The sequence below is a fragment of the Melospiza melodia genome, chromosome 3, assembly GCF_035770615.1.
Source record: "Melospiza melodia melodia isolate bMelMel2 chromosome 3, bMelMel2.pri, whole genome shotgun sequence".
Classification (NCBI taxonomy): Eukaryota; Metazoa; Chordata; class Aves; order Passeriformes; family Passerellidae; genus Melospiza; species Melospiza melodia.
The window spans coordinates 27854822-27881687 of NC_086196.1; the positions used below are offsets into that span (position 1 = coordinate 27854822).

The 26866-nt window shown below is 34.2% G+C and overlaps 1 protein-coding gene across 3 annotated transcripts in view; it reads right to left on the reverse strand.

Annotated features, from left to right (window-relative positions):
• The window catches only part of TBC1D32 (TBC1 domain family member 32), a 74548-nt gene that overhangs the window by 31281 nt on the left and 16401 nt on the right, over nt 1–26866 (reverse strand). For all 3 annotated transcript variants that reach the window (XM_063151084.1, XM_063151085.1, XM_063151086.1), the window contains exons 16-26: nt 26025–26149; nt 24884–25085; nt 21149–21231; nt 19410–19548; nt 18808–18895; nt 17229–17347; nt 16517–16633; nt 12972–13060; nt 2697–2819; nt 1312–1420; nt 382–475 (exon numbers count right to left, since the gene is read on the reverse strand). In XM_063151084.1, the coding sequence (XP_063007154.1) occupies nt 382–475; nt 1312–1420; nt 2697–2819; nt 12972–13060; nt 16517–16633; nt 17229–17347; nt 18808–18895; nt 19410–19548; nt 21149–21231; nt 24884–25085; nt 26025–26149 (1288 nt within the window). The remainder of the gene's footprint in view (nt 1–381; nt 476–1311; nt 1421–2696; nt 2820–12971; nt 13061–16516; nt 16634–17228; nt 17348–18807; nt 18896–19409; nt 19549–21148; nt 21232–24883; nt 25086–26024; nt 26150–26866) is intronic.

Genomic DNA, 26866 nt, shown 5'->3' on the forward strand with positions numbered 1-26866 from the left:
AATCACGAAAATAGTGTACAAAGAACTCTGCAGTTTAAGCAAACTGTCTTGCTTCAGTTACTAGAGAGATGATATAAATGTACCTTATGAGTCACCCACCAGAAACGAGTACAGGAGGTTAATCTTGAAGTGTGCATAAGAATTAGATTACCAAACAGCTTTCCAGATTGACAGTTGCACAAAGCCAGACAAGCAAAACTAAACCAACTTATTTAGCTACAATTGCAGCCAGCATTGAAATAACCTTAAGTCTTTCATGAGATTATGATCAGTGGGACATGAGCGTGGGGAGCAGGGTGCAGGGAGGAAGGAATAAGAAAATTTTTTAATTGACTGAGATACTTGCATGAAATCTACACTGCTCGCATGCTTTCTACATACCTTGTCTGGATTCAGCTTTCCTAGGAATTTCTGCAAGATAGCACTTTGGCACAGGGAGCGATGAAAACATTGGCCAAGGATATAGACCGCTGTCCTAGAAACAGGAACAGAAATAAATTAATTTAACAGAAACATTAATAGCTTTTTCTCGATTAACAAAGGTACAGTTCCCAGAATTACAGCCTATGCACCAAAATTGTTTGATACTACAACTTCCAATGAGATGTGCTATCACCAAAAAAAAAGGATAGAAAATCCAAAAAGCTTTGAGAATATAATTCTTTTATGGCATATATATCACTGACAGTTTTGATTTTACAGTTCCTTTTTTCAACCACAAAGGAAATTGCAAGTTTTACAAAAAATATAAAAAAGAAACCCCAACAACCTACTAAACTGTATTTCCAACTTTATATATTGATTTAGGTGTCTTTGTTGTGCTGACAGTAATCTGCATTTCATCTTTATGAGACTGACAGCCAGCGAGAAGTAGAACATTTAAAGAAGTTGCCTGACAAACACTCCTTTGTTAGAACATTAATGAAAGCTCTAGGTATTAGATACTGCATATAAGAACCCAAGAATGGAAAAAATATCAAATAATACAAAGATAAATGGAAAGTTAGTAAAGAAACCACAGAAATATAAAAGGAAAAATCCAAACAAATTGCGTTCACTTAAAAAGTAACATTAAAATGGAGCAAAATAAAGATGTCATCTGAACATAGCATCTCCTAGGTACATGGCAATCCCCAGATAGTGGGAGCAATGTATTTGCTCAGTGTATCACTTCTTTAAAATATTAACACTTCATAAAGCTAAAGGTGGTCTGGTGTTAAATAATTTTTCACATGCTTAATTATCAGCAAAAATGTTCAGTTAATGAAGGCAAAAGGTACAGAAAGAAACTGGTAAACTTAAAATTCTAACCTTATCTAATTCTCTCAAAGGCAATATCCTTTCCTGTGGTCCTCCAATCAGATTTATCCTTACAAGAACATGGTTTCTCTCCACTGACAGACCATCAATTATAAAAACTCTGTGGAAAAACCCCAAACAAAACACAACAAACCTTTAAAAATGACAAGCTTTGATTTATTGACTATTTAATTCAGAAAACTTAAAGAAGCAAGAATATTTTGAGAAACATACCAGAGTTAAAACACAGGCTGGAATACAAATAGGCATCAATAAACAGAAACATTAGGTATTTTGAGTTGTCTCCAAGCATTGTTCTGTGTGCTTCCCTACCTACTACTGATTAGAAAAAGTTGAGCAATTACTGGACCCAAAAGAGTAGAAAATCTCAGAGATTTTCTTATGTCACATAAAAAATTATATAATTAGGGCAGTGACAGTTAATGGACCATAAAAATTTGCTCCTTATTTTGCCTACCAGTATATTTCTGCTGTCACAAATAAGCAGAGTTGCTCACTACTTGAAACGGAGACAACTTGCTTTCTGAAATCACGGTGCAGCCCAAGGTACAAAATCTTTGAAAGCAGTAACATCCAGGTTTTATTCACCAAGTTTCTTAATAAAAGTTTGTTTTTCCTTAGAAGGGAAATAGCAGCTTTCATGTTCAAATAGTAAATAACTATCATCTTCATCCAAACTGTTTGACTTACATTCTGTAATGGTCCCATATAACAAACAGTAAGAGGAAAATACTTCAAACTCAGCATGCCATGAGAAAGGAAAAAACGTCAGTAACTAAATGACTGTCCGCTTCCGTCCCAAAAATACTTTTTTTCTTTTGAAAGGATGCACTATGCAATTTTATTTAGAAGACAGCAGTGGAAAGTCATAGAAGCTGGGGAGTTGACTGAGCTACAAATAAGCTGTTGGAGAGTTGACAAAGCTACAAACCAAACAATAACAACAAGAACAAAAATACTCCCCCATAAAAACCCCAAAGTATGATGCCTGTAATTCATGAACATTAAAATACCCTGATTTTATATTAAATACATAACATTAAAAAATATATAAAATTAGAAGGCATACTTATTTTCACAAGTTTTAAACACTTTTTGTTTTAGAAACAACTTAAGAGTAATATAACTAAGAAGTAAAAAAGAAATTGCTTTTTTATTTTTTATACTTTTGGGGTGAACATGGGAGAAAGAGAAGGCTATTATTCTTTTCATAATTTAAAATTGCTGACAAACCTGCATGTAAGGAAATTTACGGACATTACAAGCCAGTTTAAGTGAAAGCATTTGTACGTTTAAAGCTACTAAAGCATTTATGTATTTGTTCTCAGGAGAAGAGTTTGATAGTTAAAATAACATTTACATCAATCACTTCTTACCCTGGTCCTTCTAAAGTTTCTGTGACATTTTCCTCCTGAGCAGTTAGTAAAACTTGTGACACTTTATACTGAGTCTCCAAGAGTAAAAGGGTATTGAGCTCACAGCACAGCACATTTAATAGCCTGCAGAAGGAGACATTGAAATGGTAGTACATCAGTCAGGACTCCAGTAATTCACAGAAAGACAAGGGTAAACATGTTTATGAGATCTTGCAATGGAAAGGGAGAAGAGGAAAAAACAGCAAAAAAACCCACTTGAAGTGCCTGAAAAAACCTCACATACAACTAGGTCAGGAACACTTTAATATCCTTTTCAACCACTCAAATGGCACAACCTTAAGCAAACAGGGAATGGTTCCCAACAGTTGGTTTTTTTGTGTGCACTGAACAACCAGAGAAAATACCCACTGGTCAGCTCAGTCACTTTTGAGTTTACATCACACTGTAACAAAAATGATACAGGCTTAGTAAGACATTCTATGTGAAATATAAGGAAATTATACAATAATAGGCTGGTAAAGCAACTCAAAATTAGGTTGTCTGAAGGGGGAAGAAGGAAGGGAGGTAAAAAAATATCTTTCATTTAGAAAAGAGGCTTTTAAGACCTTCTGTATAATCATATTTAACGCAGTTCAAAAGCAATAAAAGATTTAGCATGTAACAACCAACAAATCTGCTGGGTTAGGTTTTTTCAGAGAAACAAAAACGGTAAATGAAATGAATAATAACAAGTGCACAAGACAGTACATTATATACAATTTTCTTTCATAACTTTGGGGCAAATTAACAGGGTAAGTACTCCAATATATTTTTATACAAATCTGAAATAAAACAGTTCAAATCACATTAATTTTTGTTTAACTAATCTAATCACTCTAAGACCACAACAGAATAATTTCATCGAGGGCTTCCAGTTCAAGGAAAACAATGTAACTAAACATTCTTGTTACTGGTTTTATTTCCTGTTTTAACACAGTCATAAAATGCAACATAAATTAAGGCTGATCAGCATTATATTTTGCATTCACATAAGATTTTATATGAACTAGAAAATATACTGTTTTAAATTCATAGTCTGTTAGTCAAAGCTTATTTTCTTCCATGGAATTCCTCATATGTTTCTAGTGAGAAAAGCAAAAATTCATAAGCCATTCTCTCAATAATTTAACACCTGCAAATTTATACAGTTGTGGCCAAGGATTAAACAGCCAAAATGAGATTATGTCTCAGGTTTTCTTCTGTTGTTTTTTAAACAACTTCTTGTGTTCAGTTTCAGTACTCTTCAGCTTTATTTCTTTAACATTAACTATTTTGTGACATCAATTTGTTCTCAGTACTTTTTGAAATCACAGAAGAAGAAATGACAGTTCAACTATAATTTTTATTATTATTTAGAAGAAAAAACCCAGAAAAGAGCTCTGAAACCATTATGAAGATGGATAATGTTTTTCTGTGAAGTACAGTAAGTGGCAAAGACCAGCAGTTAAAAACCACTTGGGAGAAGACTAGTAGCTGAGAATGCTTTATAACATCATCTCCTCTGGTAGGCAAGACAGAGCAAAAAATAAAACAAGAGCAACCAACCATGAGCAAATAAAATTAGGTGGATGGAATAGTGGTAGAATAAATGATGAAATACACAAGATCTAGCGTATGCTTGGGCATTTAAGTGAAATTTTCACCTACATAGAAAAAGACATTTAAAAATGCAACTATTGAAGTAGAGGTTATTTGGTTAATCATGCTATTCCATTAATTACCTTCCAAAGTCATAGATGTATAAAGTTTCCAATTAAAAAAAAATAACCCACTTTTTATAGTAAGTATGTTTGTAAACATGCTTGAATACAGCTATGGAGTTTTTTGTCTTTTTTGTTTGTTTTTGGAACATAAGAATTGGATCAGACTCCCCATCTCAATATCTCATCTATAAGAAGTACATGCTTATGAGAATGTACAAAACCTTTACAGATATAACACAGTATGATCAAGCATATATTTTTCAGATACATTTTTAAATTTTCTTTAGAAAGACTCCCAACCTAAATACTGCTGAAAATTGGAAGATACATTTTGATGAAGTTCTTGTACCTGGGAAGAGCCCAGGAACAGCACAGGCTGGGGACAATCAGTCAAGGACCTGGGGGTCCTGATGGTCAATAGCTTGAACATGAGCCAGAAACATGCCCTTGAGGGCAATCACCATCCTGGGCTGTGTAATGAAGAGTGCTGCCAAAAGTCGCTGGAGGGAGGTGACCCTGCCTCTCTACTGGTTCTGGTGAAGTCATACCTGGAGTGCTGGTTTTGAGCTCACCAGTCACAGCATGACAAGGATGCACTGGAGCAAGTCCAACAAAAGGCCAAGAGGACGATTAAGGCTTGGGCCATCTGACATAGGGAAAAGCTGAGAGAGCTATGACTGCTCAGCCCGGAGAACCCTCAGGGGAGATCCTGTCAATGTGTATAAATATCTAACAGGAAGGTTTGAAAATTGAGTCAGACTCTTCTCAGTGATACCCAGTGAAAAGACTAGATGCAAAGGCCATGAATTGAAAGAAAGGAAATTCCATTTTAATATACTGTGACGGTGGTAAAACAGTGGAACAAATTGCCCAAAGATGCTGCAGGATCACCAGCCTTGACAGTACTATAAACCAGACTGGACACAGCCCTGAGTAATGCTCTATAGTTGAACCTACTTTGAGCAGAGCAGTTGTACTACACAACCTTCCATCTCCCTTTCAATTTTGATTATGTAATTCTGTGATTGTTGCAGTGTGTACTACTAGTACAATATACCACACACCCAGGAACAAACTGCAATGCATATAAAATAAAAGTTTCTCTGAACGCAGTCCTTTATAGAAGAGCAGTTTCAAAGAAATACAGAAATATCAAAATACATATCATGGTTGTGAAAATATGCTAGGAATAAGTAATTTTGTTCTGAACTCTGCATTTCCTCCCCTATCCATTTTTCTTGAAAATTCCTCCCTGGATTCTACCCCTTGAACTACAATTTCGCAATTATTACTTCACTGAAGAAATCGCTAATCTAAAAGAAAGCATTCTAACTACTATTTTGTTCCACGGGCTATCTCCTTAGTTTTGCTATGTGGAATCATATTGACTTCCTTAATTACGACAAAACAAAAGCTCTTTTGTGGGATATAAATCAGCTAGTAAATAAACCTTGCTAATTTTTACGCTGTCTCTCTAAATTTTTCTGCCTGAAAATAATATAATCAACTGTCCATGATTTACTCTGAGTTGCTAAAAACGCATATTATGAGCATAGCTTATGACCACCTCAGTATTTTTTCTAGGAGTTCCTTTTAAGAACACAAAAGAGCATGTTCTCTGTTCTTTTTCCCAATATCAAACCATGTTTCTCTCAAACAGGACCTTTATTATGTTTTTCTATTTTTCTGCAGTTTCCACAACACCACCATACACTATTCTTCCTTACTTTCACATGTTCTTTCCAAAGCCACTCTAATGTTCTGTCCTTACTTCAGGCACATCTGCTAATGCTCAGCTGGCAGTGAAAGATGCAAGATTTTACTCTTGAAAACAGCAGCTGTAACAGTCTGTGGTGGGTTGACACCAGTCAGCAACTAAGCACCCACCCTGCTTCTCACTCCCTCACCACTCGCGCCAGGCCAGTCTCTGACTAATGAGACCCGCAAGACCAGCCTCCAAGGCCCTCAGTGTGGGATGCTATGTGGTACAAAACATTCCTCTGGTCAGCTCAGATCAGCTGTCCCAGCTGCTTTCATTCCCAACCTCTCACACATTCCTAGGTATGGCTAATGTTGATAAAAAAGAAAGCCCTGTTGCTGCGCTGCTGCTTGCACAGCATCAGTGGAAACATGCTGTGTTATCAATACTCTTTTAGTCCCAAATTCAAAACACAGCACCCATGTGGGTTGCTATTAGAAAATTTGACCCCAGTCTGTATGGACTCCAGAGAAACAAGATAAAATTTTATGCTATAAGCAGGACAAAATTTCCACCACATAAAAAAAAGCAAGCAGCTCATCCAAAGTCAACTATACTACAATCTCAGTAATGGATGTGTGCATGCAGCATAAAATGGCCAACTAAACACAAAATGCTTACATCTCTGCTATAGACAGTGACATGATGCTGAAATAGAGGACTAAATTGGTCTTTAGCAAAAAGTTTTCTTTTGGCTTGTAGTTACATGCCTTCTACAGATATAGGCATGGCTGAATCAGGCCGGTGCGAAATACATAGCATGATATTTGTAGAGAGCTCAGCTGTGGGACAAGGGAAGGTGCATTTTTTTCATCTCTCAGGAATAAATATTAAAAACTGAAGAGCAATGGAGCAACACCTGGAACTACTTTGCAGTAGCAGGACCTCCTTTTCACTAAATGGCTATGTACAACAAAAGTGAAATCCAAAGCCAAACTTGCATTAAACAATTCCAGTGTCAACATAATGGAGGACAGCCCATTTAACATCAGAGCTTACATTAATAATTTGATTTACTCCTTACTATACTTTGAGTAAGAGCCTAAGCTTCAATGAGAAGATGGATCCAAACAGTGAACAGCAATTATTATCAAGTGCCAGACCAGTAGACAGAGGCTATGGCTAAAAAAAAGCCCTACAGAAGTCCAAAGCTACTCAGTGTTGGAACACAAAGGGCATTTGGAAGCTTCAGCCAAGCAAAGCTTTGCACGCTGCCTTTGCAAACTGAACACAAGGCATTAGAAATGAGCACATAGAGGATGCCTCTGCACTTGGTCTAGCTGAAGGATTGAGGCTTCTAATTGCTCCACTGAGGATGATGCATGGTTTTGAAAAAAAAAAATGGGTTTCTGGATACAGGAGTTACACATTTTGTGCCTGAGGTGCTGGAAGCTACTACCTCAGAGCAGTCATGTTTCTCCCAGAAATAAAACTCAGAGATTAACATATTCCTTACAATGTTTTCCACATGAAAAAGATTTGCAAAAGAGCCACCTACACCATTTCAGCTACCCAATGTACCTTCAAATGACATGTAACGTGATTGCTAATGATAAAAGTTTCCCCCGCTAAATAAAAATGCTTTTCATGAGCATCACTTGCCAGCCTAGAGGATCAGAAGTGAAAAATTTTAAGTTAAGGAAAAAAAGTCAACAAACAAGTAAAATCTGATCACAGAATCTACTGTTCTTATTTTTTTAATAACTATTTGTTTTAAATTAATAAACCTAATAAACTTGTATTAAATTATCAGTTAGCAAAAAACTGAATTAACTGTGTAACTCCATGATCACAGATAATGTGGAAGCACTCTCGCACAATCCTGTTGCAAATCCCCATCATTAGTAGTCACTGCTAATCCAGACGCTGTCCCCTTTTACCTTTGGATTCTGCTACTCATGATGCTTTTTCATAAAGAGAAAGGAAAAGAAGACTAAATATAAACAGCATTGTGTTGCAATCATTAAAATCACACATTCTCTTAATTAATACACATAATGCAAGTACAATTAAGGAATGACCTATTTCACGTGCTGAGGCTACCTCACTATTAAAATGCTATTATATAATGGAGGAGCTGTTTACAATGCAGTTGACAAAGTAATGGAGAAGAATGCAGGAACATTTATTATTTGTATTTCCTAAACTCACAAAGTTATCTTTTGCCTATCACTTTTTTTTTTTTTCATTTATTTCATTCACCTGGATTCCACTGGAATTATCTAGGTTAAATTTTGCCAGATCTGTACTGCTTTAAGGCAAATTTCAAAATGCTGATTGATTTTGATGTCAGTATAGTATAAGCCATTTAAATTTTCTTTCCTAAATCTTTCTCTGCTAGTTTTTTAGGGCAACAGAAATAGATACAATGCATTTTAATAATTCTCTGCACTCACTTGGTAGGCAAGAAAACAAACAAAAACATATTCACCATACTATTTTATATGACAAAGAAAATGTGACCTAACAATATCAAAATCTTTATTACACAAACCTGAAAATAACAAGCCAATATTATTTTTCTATTTGCAGCAGACAGTAGATTTACAATCCTGAGGCTGATACAGATGAGCATATGACTTAGACTAATATTTACAATTTTCTTTAATTTCACAGAAAAAGAAATGCATTTATTCACACAAAGTATTGTAACAAATGCTGGGTTTTCAGCCTTGCCTTAGAGAAGCCTAAAATAAATCTATTTTCCATTGCAGTTCAAATTACACTTCTACAAAATGGGTTATCTTCAGATATCTCTAATGACAGGCAAACTCATTGAATCTTTAAAATTAAACAGTCACAATTTGCATATCTGAAGGAAAAGGGTTTACCCTCAGAATTTTCCAGGTATGTCCCTGCAGAAAGCCAAACAGTTTAACAGAGTTGCTTGATGCTCACTAGCAGGAGGCACCTTAGTGAACAAGAGTGGAACTAACAAAGGTCCTTCTGATTCAGAATATATGTACAAAAGATCTTTTGAATTCACAATATTTAGGAGTTTTATTGATTTATGCTTAAAATAAGCCACTGGTGAAAAAAAAAAAAAAAAAGATAGCCAAAGGAAAAAAAATGTCTAATTTTCCTCTTTAAAGTATTCAAATGCCCATTACTGCCATTTTATCATATATCCACAAAAAAGAGATTCCAAGAACAGCGTGTTACAAAAGTACTTAGTAAATGGGAATTTTTGCAGACCTGCTTGTAAATCAACTCTTATCTCTTCCCACTGCCCACAGTGTAGACATATGCCAGTAATGTTGTTTCTCCTGTTTTTTATTCAAGCCAACACTAATTTAATATCTTCTAATTTATTTTGGGGTATTGATACTGTTTAGAGACAGGAACCTGACTATCAAAGCTAGAAATTCTTACTCTGCCACACTTTAATACAGCTAATAAAACAGTGTCACTATCATTCAAAGAAACCTATTTTCTGAATAGAGAGAACAGCAATGTGTAAATAGCTGAATAATCCTTCAGGCAAAGACTTTGAAAATATATATATTATGCATATATTTTCTTGGCAGGCTGTAAAAACTCATGAATGCATTTACCATACTGAAATACTAGACAAAATGTGTTAATAATATATAATATCATTAATGTGAAAGATTCCTTTTTAATAAAAGTTAGAGACAGAGAGCTCTTCAAAGAGCTTGGCCTCAACAGGGAGGTGGTAAAGACTTCTAGTGTCACATTTTAAGAAAACTGTTATTTCTCATATGCAGTATGTTTTAAAATCAGATTTATGGGTATACTTGTATCAGAGAAATAAAGCTGATCATTAAACTAAGAAAATACTCTCTGTTTAGTATGTTAAAAAAAATATTGCTTTAATATTAATATACTGCTCCTAACTTCCTTTTAGTAGGATTTGTGCTCTGATGGCAAGTTCAGAACCTTCTACAACTGAAAGGCCATTGAGAATTTCTGCATTAGCTCCTGTGCATCCAGATTTTCAGCCTGTACAAAGGAGTGTCTGAGACAGCCTTCAGTATTCTTTTATCAACTGATACTGGCCAACTGGGAGACTTCTCAATTCTAAATAAGTGTAAATCTGCTTTGAAGCTAAAAGCTGAACTGACAGCTTGAAAATCTTTCTATAGACAAATTAGGAACTGTCTATATACTTAGACATTTCTATTCCTATCTCCAACTTCTTGCCTAAGGTTTCCCTTTAATAAATAAATAATATTAATGATAATAACACCTTTTTTTTTCTCCAGTTAGCTTAAAAGGACTTTCAAGTGAACAAATCTCATCACACAAACACATAATAGATTAAAATAATGGAATATCAGATCACTGTCTGAAACTACTGAAGAATCATCCTAGGCAACGATACTTCCAAGAACCTAAAAACAAACAAATAAAAAAACCAAACAAAAAACCAAACCAAAACAAAAATGCAAACAAACAAACAAACAAAAAAACCCTAACAAAACCAAAGAGTAACAACAAGAAGAAAACCAAAGGAACCACAGATTTGAAATTAGCTACAGCTTGTGATGGAACTGAGTATTTCACCCTTGACCACACAAACCCTAATCTATATGAATACACCATAGGGAGTACTCTTTAAAGACTAAGAGATATTGGCTATGCACACCCTATTCTGCTTCCCTATGTTTTCTGTTTGCCTTCTACTGCATGCACATCACTTTACAGGGGTTGAGCTTGAAAAGTGAAGTTGACAGCAAAGCCTCTACCATACTGTTCTTCAAAATTGTAATACAGAATACACGCTTATTCAAAACAAAAAAAAATATCCACCAGAAAATGAAGTAATAACACTACAAACATAAATATCCCAAATACACGTGCATTTGGGATTAAAGAGACTGTGGAAATACCTATGTATTTTATGCTTTATATGCAATTGCATACCTAATAACCAACATAATTTAAGACACTGAAGCTCAGCATACACACAAAGCAAAGTGTAGTTCTAAATGCAGAAGTTGTTTAACAGTCAAGTACATGTGTAACTGTTTTGAACAAGAAAAGCAGGACCTCACAGTATAACACTGTAAGTTAAAGAGATCTGAATTTCAGCACTCAACTGTGGGTTGAGTTGAGCCACATATATAGTGTATGGCGGTGTGGATCTGTGAACAATTAAAAGAATGTGGCTTTGGCTGAATTACTGGTATTAAGTCTAGCAGAAATGTTTCCAGACAATTGCTTCACAAAATCATACTGTTTTTCAATGCTGCAATTATCACATAAATATTTAATTTCTACATAACAGCAAAGAAAATTAGATCTTTTGCTATAATTTGCACATTTTCAGATCTGTTAAGCATCTAATATTATTTGGTATAACTCCTGCTGAACTTAGAACTCTTGATGGAATTTGGTCAAGGAGCAAATCAACTACACAAGGCAAGGTTCATTTACAGAACATGGACGTCTGCAGTCAGCAGCATTCACAGGAAAGATCACAGAACTTTGAAATGAACACCTCTCATGTTCAGGTAATACAGGCCACGGTTATTTGCAGGTTTTAATACTCTAAGTAAGTCTTAATACTGTAAATCCTGAGTTAGAAGGGACTCATCAGGATCCAGTCTAACTCCTGACCTGCACCCCTTGGACACCCCAAGAATCACAGCACATGCCCGAGAGTGCTGTCCAAATGCTTTTGTGAACTCTGTCAGACTTGGCTCTTTTATCACGTTCCTGTTCCAGTGCCCAACCACCCTTTATTTTGAACTGTAAAACATCTCATTTTCTCTTGATCCTAATTAAATCAATGGAAGTTCTGTCAAGTTTTCTATGGAGACAGTCTAACCCTAAATGAAGAACAATTTTTTTTTCAAATTTCATCTTAAGACTTCTTATTCCTATATAAACGTGATTTCCTCAAAGCAGCATTTATAACTTCTGATTTATATGTCAAAATCATATATATCTCTCAAGTCCAATATCTGCCATTGTTCATCTCCTCTATGCTCATCCTTATCAACAAATTGTACTGTATCTTAGGGCCATTCATATATAGCATGAAATAATTTAATTGTGATATTAAAGTAAAAACAAAGCTGCAAAAAAGCTAAGGTTTCAGAACTTAATCAGTTGGGCTATATCATGCTCAAGCAAGGTAATCAAAGTTTTCCATATTTTGAAGTACAATCCAATAGGTTTTTATTTCAACTGTCTATAATAAGTTCCCAACAAAAATGTGAATTCAAGTATTTATATAGTCATCCTTGGAAAACAGAATAAAAATTCAGAAACTAATTTCTACGTTAAAATTATAAAGCACTGAATATTACAATACATGAGCATAACAGTGTGAGCATCTTTTAAGTGTACCTTTAGGTTCCAAAAATATTTGGAACCAAATGCTACACTCCTTAAACTAGGTTTTTGTGAAATAGGTGATAATTAAACAAATAGTTAAAAAACAATTTTAAGTACAGAGAAACTACATAAACCAAAATGACATAAACATAGTAAAAATAATTTTGGTATTTTGGTGTACCGTGGATGTACAACTTGTTTTTTACAGTCAAGTAGGCAAAATAACATGCAATTTCTATCAGTGCTTCTCATATCACAATATATCCATTTACAGATAATAAGATAAGATCCATCACTGTTCTCATTTTGAAGGCCATTTTTCATTTAATCTTATGGTAAAAAAAGGGGAAATTTCACCTTCATACATAATAAAACCCAAACAATGTTATCTTGTCAGAAGTAACATATCCAAGCACATTATATCCTATTTAGTTAATGTGACCAGAGAATAAAAAACATGCACCTTACCTCAGACCAAATATATGGGATTGTTCATAATTGAATAAGGAATGAATTTTAGCTTCTGAGTTCAAAATTATAAGCCTGTCAATAATATCCTGCCAAAGGAAGAGAAATGTGAAAAACCATGTAGGCTTTTATAATTTATGCACATCATAGTTTCATAGGGATATTTACTATTGAATGAAAACTATTATTAAAACACACACTGAAATTATTTCTGTAACAGGAGGTGTTTTCCACACAAAAGTCAACAGCAAAATTGAAGGCAAAAATGGCAAAACTTTCCTAACCATGTAGAAGGTTAGGAAAAGAAATCTATTAAAAATTTAAACATACAAAAAGATCCTTGCATGTCGACTATCCTAGTTCTTCTTTAGCATTAAACCACAAAAAAAGTTAAAATTTTTTTGCACGTTTGAAGTGTGTACATGTCTATTTTAATAAAGAGAACAGCAACTCCTTCAGTGTAATAACCCTTTCTCACACCAGTTAGTACTACATGCTTCAAGACACAGCCATTTAGTCTTGGTTTAACAAGGCTTGGCTCAGATGTTGAGGCTTACACCTTTCATCTTGGAGCATCTCATGTAGCAGACAATGACTTTGTGGCTGCTTCCCACTTCTTCCACAAAGCCAACCCAATTATCTTCCCCTCTGGCTCACTGCATATGCAAACTACTTCTGAAAAAATTATTTCATTAAAAAAACTAAGGAATGAACAAAAACATTGTTCATGTTCAGTGTTATCATGTCAGAGAGAGATTGCTGTGCTATGGTCACAAGAAACAGATTACAAAATCCTTATGAGCTTTATTTAATCTCGATTAAATACAAACTTTTATTTTGTCCACATTTTATAAGTACAGTTTCAGAGACAGCAGAGGGAGTTATTATTCACCTAATTAGATCAATGAGTCATTTCAATACGATATGAAGGGAAAGTTAATACCCATACTTTATTGAAATTAACAAAAGCTCTGGTTTTCAATGGAGAAAAGTAAAAATCACAAGTAAAACTCACAATAGAAAAAAAACAAAGTCTAGAACTTTTCAAATTAAATTGTCTTCATAGAATGTACTCTTACTTAAAATACAGTGAAAGTATACTTTTCCTATTAGGTTTCTGGGGCACTGGGGGAGACAGCTTTTTCCACATAGTATATTTACAATAAAATTCTCAATTAAAAAACTCAACTTGGACCTCAAGGCTTTTCGTAAAATTGATAAGGCAAGCAATTGATTTGTTTGGGAATTAAGATTTTTCAGGTATCTGTGCATACAAAGAGTTAAATGCTAAGGGATATTTCTCTGGCATTATGTTCCTTCTCTCATTTATAAATCAAAGCTTGGAGTTGCAAAAGAGTACAAACAGCAGGCACAGTAAGAGGACTACTGAGAAAGGAGACTAAACTCTGATTTGGGATTTTAGGAAGGAAGATAATGAACAAGGTCTAACACAGGATTACATCCAAAAAATGTGTGGACAGATTTTCACGGCTCAGCCACAGAGCATAGCTTAAATATTACAGGTCAGATGTCATCTACTTGGAATATCTAAGACAAACCATCTAAGATTCTCTAGAATCACTGAAGAAAATCACCTTTTCTAATGTCTTTCAAAGCTACAGGTCTAGAGGGTAACTTCCAAACTAGATTCCCCTGAATATATGCACTGCAGAAACCCTCAAAGACTGGAGGCAGGCAGAAAATCCTCATTTATGTGTTCCATTCTCTAAAATAATTTTACATGCCAAACATAGCAAAGAGAAATCTTACATGCATTAAGAAAAATTTCCCTAAGGGCACAAATGAAAACCTCATTAGTCTACAGTTAAAAATTGTAAAAGTTGTTATCAACTATCACTATTATCAGTTGTTACCAACTGGTAATCTGTTCAATCAATGATACAGCTAGTCAGATAAAAAATATAAAGGAAGTAAAAATGTTTAAATCCTGGGTTTTCAAGAAATAAAGGATATACCAAGATGATTAAGTTCTGTGCATTAGCAAATATAGTTTAGCATAAACAAGTCACATTCCATGGCAACACAACACAATTCAAAAATAGAGACACAAAGCAGTTAGGTCTTCCCATCAAATCTTCCGGTGGCACAGAAGTTGCTTTTACTTTGCTTCTTGTAGTTATATCCAGTCAAAATCTTTTACCTTTTGCTTTCTGGAATCACTGCCCAAAAACGTAGTCATAACAAACCTGTATCTCTTCTTAACTTCAGAAGTTTTCTGAGTACTTAGACTGGGCCATTATAAGTTAAACTAACATTAGAGGATCTCACAATTTCCTTTCTGCTAACTACATCATCTTGGATGCCTATCTTCCATATCTAGGTGTATCTTGGATGGCTAGGCCCACAAAATCCACTGCTGTACAGTAGTTCACTGAGACAAACCTCATCCAAAATATCTTTGTCTCCTCAGGGAACTCTGAACAATTGTATCAGTATTGGCATTTCTAGAAACCTAGAAAATTTCATAAAAATACTCAAGTGCCTCTAAAGTTAAAATAACTCTGGCTTTCAAAAGCTGCAAAAATCCTTCTTGAGATCAACCACAATTTGAATGCTCTCAAATACTTATGATTTTCAGCATACATCTGTCTTTCTCACTCTTAGTTCCTTAAAAAACTTGATAACTGAACAAAGCTATCCATCGGTAAACACACTAGCATTGAGTAGATTGGAAAAATGAAATTTGTCATGCAATTTCCTCTTGAAATCATCAAAACAGTATTGCAAAAAAGAACCCCAAAATACCTTCCAAACCTAATATACACTATTATTATAAACTCTGTCTAAACAACTTCAAATATCACCAATCCAGAGCCTATGCTAGACAAACACTTCAACATAACAGCAATTTAAAGTGCTAACTCATTAGGGAAAAAATCTGATTTTAACTGCCACACAAGGTCACAAATTTTCTGTGCTTTGTAGATGAGAAAAAAGCCATAATTGACTGCAGTAGAATGATTGAATACAAAATAATATTAAATACAGAAATGGTGAAGCTATTTCTCTGAAGATGTCTTAATCAGTAGCTTTCCAATTACTGATTTTTTCCTTTATGTGAATTATGTGTCCTATTAAAAAACAGCCTGAGGTATGAGGCTTTTGTGTTTTCATTTTGTTTTGTTTTTTTTTTCTTTTATTCTTTTTAAATCCACAAGTAGTGTGATAGAGCAATGCTGTATAAAGTACAAGTATACATATTTTCCAACATTTTCCCATATGCAACTGTAGGCACATACAAACATGATTATTTATGTTACTTTTTTTCTGTGAAAAAACACAAGTCAGGAAAGATGATCTTTAAATTAGGCATCAAAATTTATATTACCTTTAAGATTTCAAAATGAAAATTTAGGTTCATATGAAGTGATATGTGCATATACTGCCCTCATGCTGTATATAATACAAAATGCAGAAAAATTCAAAATCTTTCAATAGGAAAAAAAAACTTACTCTTTTACAACAAAAACATTTTCTCAGGTAAAAATGTCTTCACAGAATTATTTTTCCCTCAAAATACTTACAATTACATCTGTGGGTACTTCACGGAATGAGTACATGGGTTTATTTGGTATATCTCGTTTACTCAGGAGCTCAAAAACTGCTGGGTAAGTTAGCAAGTTTACTAGAAACAAAAATGACTAGAGAAAGAAAAAAAGGAGGGACAACAGGGAATAGTAATCTTAGTTAAGTGCAATCAAGTAAGTGTTGGCAATTGTTTGCAATCTACATTAACTTTGTTCTTATCCTTTACAGGCTGAACTTAACATAAATAGAACTGTTGAAAATAAGACTGCATATCTGGTAGGCATCTGTATAATCTAAAAGGGCAGTAGTGTATGAAATATCTATTACTTATCATATGGTACATACAATTTTGAAAATTATAGTATTTCATTACCACTTAATTCTAAAATCTTGAGACACAGAATAATCTAAAATTTAAAATTGCTGATTTTATTACAGTAATCTGGATATAAACTGATGGCCAGCCCTTAAGACTTCATTTTGCCCTGATTTTTATTCATTATTTCATAGTTAATCCTTGGCATTGTGAACAGCCATGCAACATAAGAATCCTGTATCAGTCATGATTTAACTAGTGTATTATACCAATTTTGACTCACATGCCAAGAAGCAGGTATAATAAAAATTTACAGAAAGGTATGTGTCTTCCTATCTGAACCACAGCACTGTTTCTTTCCATACAAAAACATAAGATTAATAATTTCTCACCTTCTGACAACTTTGGTCAATAGGGTCAACCGGAGTAGATTTAGGTTGGGTTATTCTCAAATCATCTTTTCCACACTCCAAAAGAGCCCATAATTCAGTTACAAGCGCCTTCACAAAGCCTAAAACAAATGGTTGTTCTAATCATGAGTTTCCTGTTAGAAATATTTTACACCACAATTCTAACCAAGATGTGTAAAATTCTCTATACTGAAGGCTGAAATTTCACCACACAGATTGCCTTAGGTTTACTATCCCTGCTATTCTCAATACTCCAAACTACGTTCCTAGAGCAGTTTGCTTATGTTCATTCTACAGTCTGTACCAATGGTTTCCAAAGGCTATTACACTAGAGTAGGATTACATTCATATATCTTCTATGTAAATGAGCTTCTGACCTTCTTTAAAAAGTTAACTGCAATGGATCAAGGCTTAGCTAGTATTGTCTCTGTGGTTCTAAAAATACAGATTCACTATAACTCAAAAATAAATTATAACAGACCACAGTGAAAAGGACTAGAAAAACCCCAACTTTAGGAGAAGCCCTACTAGCTGAATTTAAATTGTTAAAATTTAAAATGTTAAATATTTAAATAGAAAAGGAAAGAGCCCTCTAACTCTGAAATCTTCAAATGTAAGGGTTGAAAATCAATGCTGATTATTTTTGGTATATCATTTGTCTTTAAAGCACAAAGGGCACAAAAGGGCCGTAAGAAGCAATTTGGCTGAAAACCTTACACCAGGACAGATGGGTAACTCCTCAGTGGATCTGCTCCCTGCTTTGTGAAAAATCCCAGAGGCATAAATAGCAACTAACTAAGAAACCAATCAGTTTCCTTGACTGGCAGAATTTGCCTGCCTTTCTGACAGTCTTTCAGTCAACACCAGCCCCTTCTAGATACTTCAGAGAGATGATTTGCAGCTTTTGTACTTCATGGACTTCCTTAGCAGCTTAAGACATTACCTTCATTTTATTGATGAGATTCTAGTTTTAATATAATGGCTACCTGGACTGTTGATGATATAGTAACAGTTGGGTTATCTGAGATTGACTCTGAAGGGACTTAGTCTGAATTGCCAATTCTTCTCACACCACAATCTCTTTTACGTCTCATTAATGTGTAACTTCACCTGTGACATTCAGGCCCTTGCAGTTCCTCACCCTTTGAGCAGTCAGTAACCATGGAAATGTACATAAAAATTACAGACATCAACAGTTATTAATTCTGATCTGCAGATCAATAAGAAGCACCTGCAAATTTATTTTTAAACAGTACAGATGTCTTCACACACATACAGGAAATTTCTGTAAATCCAAACTAGTAAAGTAAAGATTTTGCATAATATCAGAAGGAAAAATAAAACAAACTCTAAAATTCTGCATCAAGATTAATGAAAGATTTAAAAGCTTGAGAGAATTAATTTCCATCAGAAATAATTAACAAACATTTAGGAGTTTTTGTTAATACTGTGTAATTATTTTACACAGTTGATCTTTATTTAACATCTTTCCCACCGTCTTCTTTCAAAATGAAGGACTACAGCACTCAATTATTCATAATAACATCATCCTGCATCTTACCTGAATTCTGCAGAGCCACTGCAGCCATTGGTGTTGTTGCCATTTGTGTAACAATGATTCTATTACCAAAATCTTCATATTCATTTGTCTGTTGATAAGAAGTATAAAAGCACAGTGTTAGCTATTCAAAAGACATGAAACTCTCAAATGATCTCTTAAATATTGATCTTTCTTACACTTGTTTACAGAATTTAATTCACTTTATGTTTAGACTTGAACAATTCATAGATATTATCCTCTACAGACTTACCAGGGCCAGATTCCTAACCAAACATCTTTATCAAGTATCTTATAAAAAAAATTAAACACAAAATACTGTGGTTGAGACATGCAATATGAGCAAATAAAACCATTAGTATTATAATGTTTTTGTACACATAGCGTAGGATGCCTTTGGCATTACTTTTTTTGCACATTACCTAACTAAAACTGCACATTATCTGATTTTTTGCTTGTATTTAAGCTTTGTCTAGCATATCTAGATTTCAACATGACCTACCAATATTGTCTAAGAAAATTTGCACTTAGAAGAAAAGAAAAAAAATTTTCTAGTATTTCAAACTTTACAGTAAAAAGTAAACTACAAAGACTGCAATGCTTACCTGGATTTTTTTTGATAAACTGTTAAACATAAAGTTCACACAGTCATTCATGGCATCTGTACTATGAAGCAGAAATAGTCCTTTGGGTGTGGTAGAAAAATTTAGCAAGGCATCTAACAAAGTCTCTTCCCATAACAAGCTGCAAGAGTAACAAAATAGTAATTAAAAACTATATGTAAAATAGCATGGGAAAAAAGGAAAAAGTACAATTCCTAACTTTGAAGAACAACAGTACTTTACTCACTGTACTCAATGCTTAATTTATAAGCTTATGTTAGATTTAAAAGAGCATTTGGGGAAAAAGATAATATACCAGACTGCATTTTATGTGAACATTCAAACTCAGTGTGGCAAATCTAAAGTTATGTAGGAGCACAGAAGAGAGAGATGATGTAAAGGGAACCCAAAAGACCTGTGATATCCCTAAATATATGTATGACTTACAGTCTGACTCTATACAGTCTTAAGATATTAACATGGCAGTTCATCTTGGTAAAACAGGCACAGAATCTCTCAACAATGTAAAAACACTATGAGGGACTCACATTTGAGGAGCTAAAGGTTCCTACAAGAACTTGGTATGGAATTATGAAGAAAGGTGCTATATTTACACAATAGCGTCACATAATAAGAGCAGAAAATGGAAAATCAACATTGTCCTGAATTTTCAGACTCCCAAATACTTGTGTATTTCTCATCTTAATGAACTTCTATAAAGGGACATTAAGTTTCAGTATAAAAGGAAGGACACCTTTCACTTGGTATCAGCCAAAAGGCTGCCAATCTTGCTACATAATACTTTGAAGGTATAAATATGATTCAGCAGAACAACATGTTAAATTAGCACCACATAAAAAGCATAAGATAGACAGCTATTTTGTTCTGTGCTTTCTAACTCACATTTTCCTCTAACCAAATTCTTTAGTCAGAGAGAATCAACTATAAGTCAATTTTACATAGATCAGACACCACTCTCTAAGCCAAGGAAATTCTCAAAGGCCAGGAAGAATTTTGTAGCTCTACTGAGACTGATGCTAGGATAGTTTCTCTACCTACCACTATCCTTTTGGCAAAAAAAGACTGTCCTGGGTTTGGCTGGGATAGTGTGTTTTCTTCTAAGTAGCTGGTAAAGTGCTGTTTTTTGGATTTAGGACAAGAATAAGGTTGGTAACACACTGATATTTTAGTTGTTGCCAAGTAGCACTTCACAAAGTCAAGAACTTTCCAGTTTCACATGCTCTGCAAGTGAGCAGGTACACAAGAAACCATGAGAGAGCACAACCAGGAGAGCTGAGCCAAACTGGCCAAGGGGATATTCCATAGCATGGGAAGTCATGCTTAGTATATAAACTGGCCAAAATCACTCTTAAGAGATGAACTGGGCATCAGTCAGAGGGTGAGGAGCAATTGAGTCATGTGTCATTTGTTTCTCTTGTGTGTTACTTCTCTCTCTGCTTTTCATTACTATTAATGTTATCATTACCATTAGTAGCACTACTATTATTAGGATTACTACATTTGACTTTGTTTAAATTACTAGACTGTTTGTATCTCAACCCTTTTTTTTTCCCTGATTCTCCTCTCCATGCTATTGGGATGCAAATGGCTGTGCAGTATTTAGTTGCCAGCTGGAATCAAACTAGAACACAGACATGGGGTTAACAAGATGTTTCAATTGTAATTAAAGCAGCAGTTTGTGTTCACACTCATACATGTGCATAAATTAAGTACCAAGTTACCTGGTTTTTGATTCTTGACTTATTGATGAAGTGGAGTCTGCATCAGTTACAGGAGTAGGTACTCTTTCTGAAAGCAAACTTGTCTGCAAAACAAAACCAAATAAACACCTCCTTAATATTGATGCAGGATGTCCCCCTGCTAGGGAATGACATGCAGTGACTCCAAGATTCAGAAGGCTGAACAATTGCTTTATTAAGCTATACTATACTATACTACTACACTAAACTATACTCAAGAAAAAACCCATGACCATTTTTCAGACAGTCACGATGCAGCTTTGACCTAATTGGTCAATCAGTCAAAACAACCAACACCAGTGTCCAATTAAGAAATCACTTTTGGCAAACTACCTCCATAACACATTCCACATGTGCCAAACAACACGAGCAGCAAATAGAGATAAGATTCTTTCTCTTAGCTTTCTCACTGCCTTCCCTAAGAGAAATCCTGGCAAGGTTGTGCCTGCTGCTCTCTGTGAAGAGAGCTGCGGCCACACTTTAATGTTTATTTGCAGTATTTTTAAACTCCAGATCTAATTCATTCTCTTGTTATATACAAAGGACAAAAAACCACAGTGATGTGGTTATAGTCCAGTCTTTGGTACATAATACACTATTCCTTTATATTGTTTTTATTCCAGAAAAGTTTATTTTTTTCTTCTTCTTTGGGTATAAACAATTGTAAAGCTAATACATTTTAATTTTTTATTAGAATTCTTAAGTAAATATCTTTTGTTTCCAACTGGAAACTCCCAAAATCAAAAAACTGGTATTTAAAAGTAAAGAAGGAAAAAAAGAAAAAATTGTAACACAGCTCTTTACTCTGTTTCTGTCACAGGTAATGGAAATAACAGGCTCTGAAGTCACCATGCCAAAGTTATTAATTCTGCCACTTTTTATTTTGTTTATTTATAAATTATATAAATTTATCTATATTGATATGGGTGTCATTGGAGTTACAGACATTAATATATACATATTTTTATATTTGAACATTTAAATTATATTTTAAAATAACTGGCATAAAAGAATGCATATTCAAAATTATTTCAGTTGTTTTACATTTATGGGATAAGAAGCAAATTACACCATTGACATAAAAGTGAGAAGTTATTAATTTACTACCTTATAAATGTGATGTGAAAAATCAACAAAATATTATTCTCTTAAACTAGTCAATCATTCTGGATCTGTTGTTCCCCTTTTATTATCATCTTTATAAATTCTCTCTCAGAATTTAATCAGAATCTGCTGAGAAAAAATAATTTCTTTATCCATCAGTCTTAAAACTCCAGGAGACATGTAAAAGAAATGGATACAAGTTACCAGTCCCGCCATTGAAAAAATTGACACTTGGACTTGGAAGGAATCCACCATAGTCCACTGGTTTTGCTACACTATAAATGGCATGATATTTTATAAACTTCAGGTATTTTAAAATTGAAAAATGACAGAAAATAGTTTTAAAAGTAGTTAAGATGATGGAGTTGACTTTCCTGTAATAGCTTGTTGAGTCTTGAAGTCAAGAATATATTGATTCTTCTTCAGTTTATATCTGACTACCAAAGTGAAGTGAAGAAATAGCATTTTGTAGGGTAAACTTTGTTTTCACTCAACACATTCAGTCTACTTATCTTTTACATGTCAAGACAATTTGTCTAAATTATGTTCTATACCTTAATAAGGGATTTTAACCTGGAAAGAAGTCTTTTGTACAAAGTGTAAATGCTGTGTTTTTTAGAGGAAATAACTGGAAATACCCATCAAAAGCTTTTAACACTCTGGCCTTTGATAAACATTAAATAGAGTAAGAGGCTAGCTGGAGTAAGATTGACAAGTTACACAATAGGAAAGCATCAAAAAAAAAGATTGCTGAGTTACGTAAATTACAGCATGGATCAAGTGAACTAAGCTCCTTAATTCAATAAAAATCCTCAGGTTTTCAATGCAAGGAATAACATAAGTTTCAAAACCAACATTCTATGATGAGGAACAGAATTTATTGTGATATAATTATGATTTTTATTAATAATACATTTTATTTTCAAGACAATCCTTGGCTTCGTGGCAACATTAATATATAAAACAGTGAGAAATACCCTCAAACTGGTGATTTAAGTATCTTCTATTCATGTTCTGCCTTCTGGTATTTTCTGCCTTAGTTTACATTGTGACTGTATTTTTAAAATATCTCATCACAATAAAAGCATACAGTAGAAGCATACAAGAAGGAAGAAAAGCTCTTCCATTCTGTTTCCCTTGCATTCATTTTCCCTCCCACTTCCTTGCCTCCAGAAAAAAAACAAATTTAGTCTTTTAGTCTATTCTTTGTTCCAGCTTGATCTGATCCCTCTCTAAGATATGATATAAAAAGATAGTCCTATTTTTCAGGGTAAAGTGAATAACACAGCTAGACTTTGTGTGTCCACTATGAGTCCTAATACCTACAGTTTAAATATGCTTTCAGTTAAGCTGGAAGCCAAAGCTGAAGATTTGTTTGCTACCTTTACCTAAATTGTGCCAATGTTATTTTAAAGATTCAAAGGTTGGAATTTGCTTCCTTTTGAACTTTTTGAAAACTGCATATGCAGGATCTGCCATCATTTCTCCATCTTAAGTAATTTTTTACAATACACAAAGATTTTCACACTGCATGTGACTTTTAGAACAATGAAAATAGAACTGATGATGATGAGGGACTGAAGCATCATCATTTATGAAGCAAGGCTGAGAGAGATGGGCCTCTTCAATCTTGAGAAGAGATGACTGAGAGGGGATCTCATCAATATCTGTCACTATCTGAAAGGAGGGTATCAAGAGGAGGGATCCAGGCTCTTCTCAGTGGTGCCAAGCAACAGGACTAGAGGCAATGGGAAGAAACTGATGCACCAAAAGTTCTACCTGAACATGAGAAAGAACTTCTTAACTGTGCAGGTGAATGAGCACTAGACCAGATTCCCCAGAGAGCTTGTGGAGTCTCCCCCACTGGAGATACTCAAGAACCCTCTGGACACAATCCTGTGCCATGTGCTCTAGGATTACCCTGCTTGAGCAGGGAGGTTGGACCAGTAGACCCACTGTTGTCCCTTCCCATCTTACCCATTCTGTGATTCTGTGATAACAGAAAGCAAAATGCACAGAACTGTTGGATCCAAGCTCTTTCATGTAGAAAAAACACTGGACTAGCAATCAAATTGAAGTTAAAGTACAGAATCTAAGCTTCATAACAAATTCATGTACTCAGGTAAGACAAAAACTCCTGCCTTGCACTTTTAACTATGGTCTCTAGAGAATATTTCAATGTCACCTCACTACTTAACAAATAATTGCACTCTGCTATTTTTTTCTCTCACCTGATACAAACCAGTTTAACTAAAAATTGATAAGAGCACATCTCAGGAGTATTTTCCTTCAAAGTATCCCAAACCAAGAACGAAGGCAAGATCTGTGGTGGTCAGTGGTTATGATGACATCGAGTGACTTCTACCATCAAGGACAATGAATGACAAGTCTACCAATGCATAAAAGTTCCTGTTTTAATCTCAGGTATAGAAGTCTCAAATTAAATTTCTGCTAGGTTCACATTCAGAAGGAAAATTTGTAAGTAGAACTTCATTTTTACAACATTTTCAAGTACTATTTAACTGCTTAAAAATAATTAACCTATAAGAACAACTATTACACAAGCTGAACCTCTCACAGTAAGATTTTTCCCAATCCAAAAGCAGAATTTACCTTTCTCCAGGCTTCTGCAATAGATTCATGCAAGCCATAAGGAATTAGCATCTGTAGGCCTTCACAAGTTCTGTACATTTGACGGCACACAAAAATGAAAGCTCCTTTAACAACTGGCATAAACTCAGATCCAGATAAAAGAGAAATGTCATCTTGAAGAAGTTTCTTTGTGAACTGAACAAGTACATGAGCAGCTGTAGGACTAGAAATAAAATAATGCATTTAAAATTTTTTTTTGTAGTAAGCCTTGAAACAAATCCTCTGACTAAAATGATTTAAAATTTTTTTGGGAAAAGAAGCTACAGAAAGAGACTATGACCCACTACAGAAGGACAAAGATGTTAGAATTTGTAACACCAGTCAGAAGATTAGAAACTTACAGAAAGTGATGTCACCTTGGCAAATAGTTCAATGCTATGCAAAAATACATCCATTGCCTTCCACACAGCCCACAGGACCATGAACTACACAGACTCTTGGTTTTATAGGAGTCCAGTTGGGAAGACAACTTGGAGATTTCTCCACTTAGAAGATGTACATTCCAAACATTTTCATGACCTGCAGCTTAGCTGTTTTCAAAGGCTCATCTCAGTTTTACTGGTGTTAGAAGTTTTAGCATCAGCTAACTATATTCCACACATATGAACACACTGATCCTAAGTTAGGTAGAGTGTTACACATGGCAGCTTCATATACAAGATCTGTCTCTACTAGATGTACTGAAATGGGAATGCTACATTAAATGTATTCTTTCAATAAATTTGGTTAGTTTAAATACTTATTCTAAAATCAAACAAAGAAAATCGAAGAAGAGAGGCCTTTGGTCTGAAAAGTAACACAAGTATAATGGAATATATTCAGAGAAAGGAAAGCTCTCACATTAATTAGAAAAAGAAGAAAAACATTAAAATCTCCCTTATTACTAGTATTTATTTACATTGTCATTTAACCTGGTTCGACACATAAAGATCTCCCTCATACATTCTATAAAACACTTACTACTTTAATTTATAATCAGATATCTTACTCAAAACCAAAATGTATCACATTATAGATAAATGAAAGATGAGAAAACGAGTCTCATAAGAGCAATGTAATTCATTGAAGTGCTCACTAACGCCATCCATTAACACACTCTTACCTGTCTTTGGCATTTTTTTCATTTTCTCCATAAAGAAGAAGAGAAAGACCATCTTCTGAACCAGCAATCCTTGCCAAAATATCAGCTACATCAAGTAAAGTAGTTTCAAGGCAGTTGATATACACCTATTTGGAAGAGGGGGGAAAAAAAAAAAGAAGCTTCAAATTCAATGGTTTATTGAAAGCTGTTTTTTCAAGTCTGTCTTAGGTATGCAGAACCTGAAGGTCACCTTTCTGATGTTTTCTTAATGTCTTAAACACAGTTATGTTAACAGCTTATGTTCAAATGTCATTACACAGAAATCTTCATCACAAAGGGCACTAATTCCCAATATTTTCATAGCCCTTATAAAAATGTTTACAAGGAAAAAAACAAGAAAAAGAGAAAAAAAAACGTTTTCTTTTATCAATCCAGAAAATAGCAGCTTTCCATGGAGAATTATATATTTTTACTTACACTAGTTATTGAGAACACCTAACCTACAAGTTGCCAACTGAATTAAAAAATAAAAAGTAGGCTGCCTTTCAAATAGAAAGTAGAGAAAATATTCATCCATGAAGTATCCAAGCGACAACAGAAAAAAGCTAAAACCAATGAAAAAAATTAAAGTGTGTTTTTTTCCAATGAAACAGTCTCACTACAGCATAATTTTTGCTACTATTAACAAGACTTCCATGTCAGACCAATCATAATAACAGACTAAACTATTCAACACACACTATGATAGTTAAGGAACAAAATACCACAGAAGTTACCATATTATGTGAGTAAATAAACCTTCTACATAGAAAATATTAATAAAATATAATATTCTATACATGTAAAAATAATTTGGAAGATTA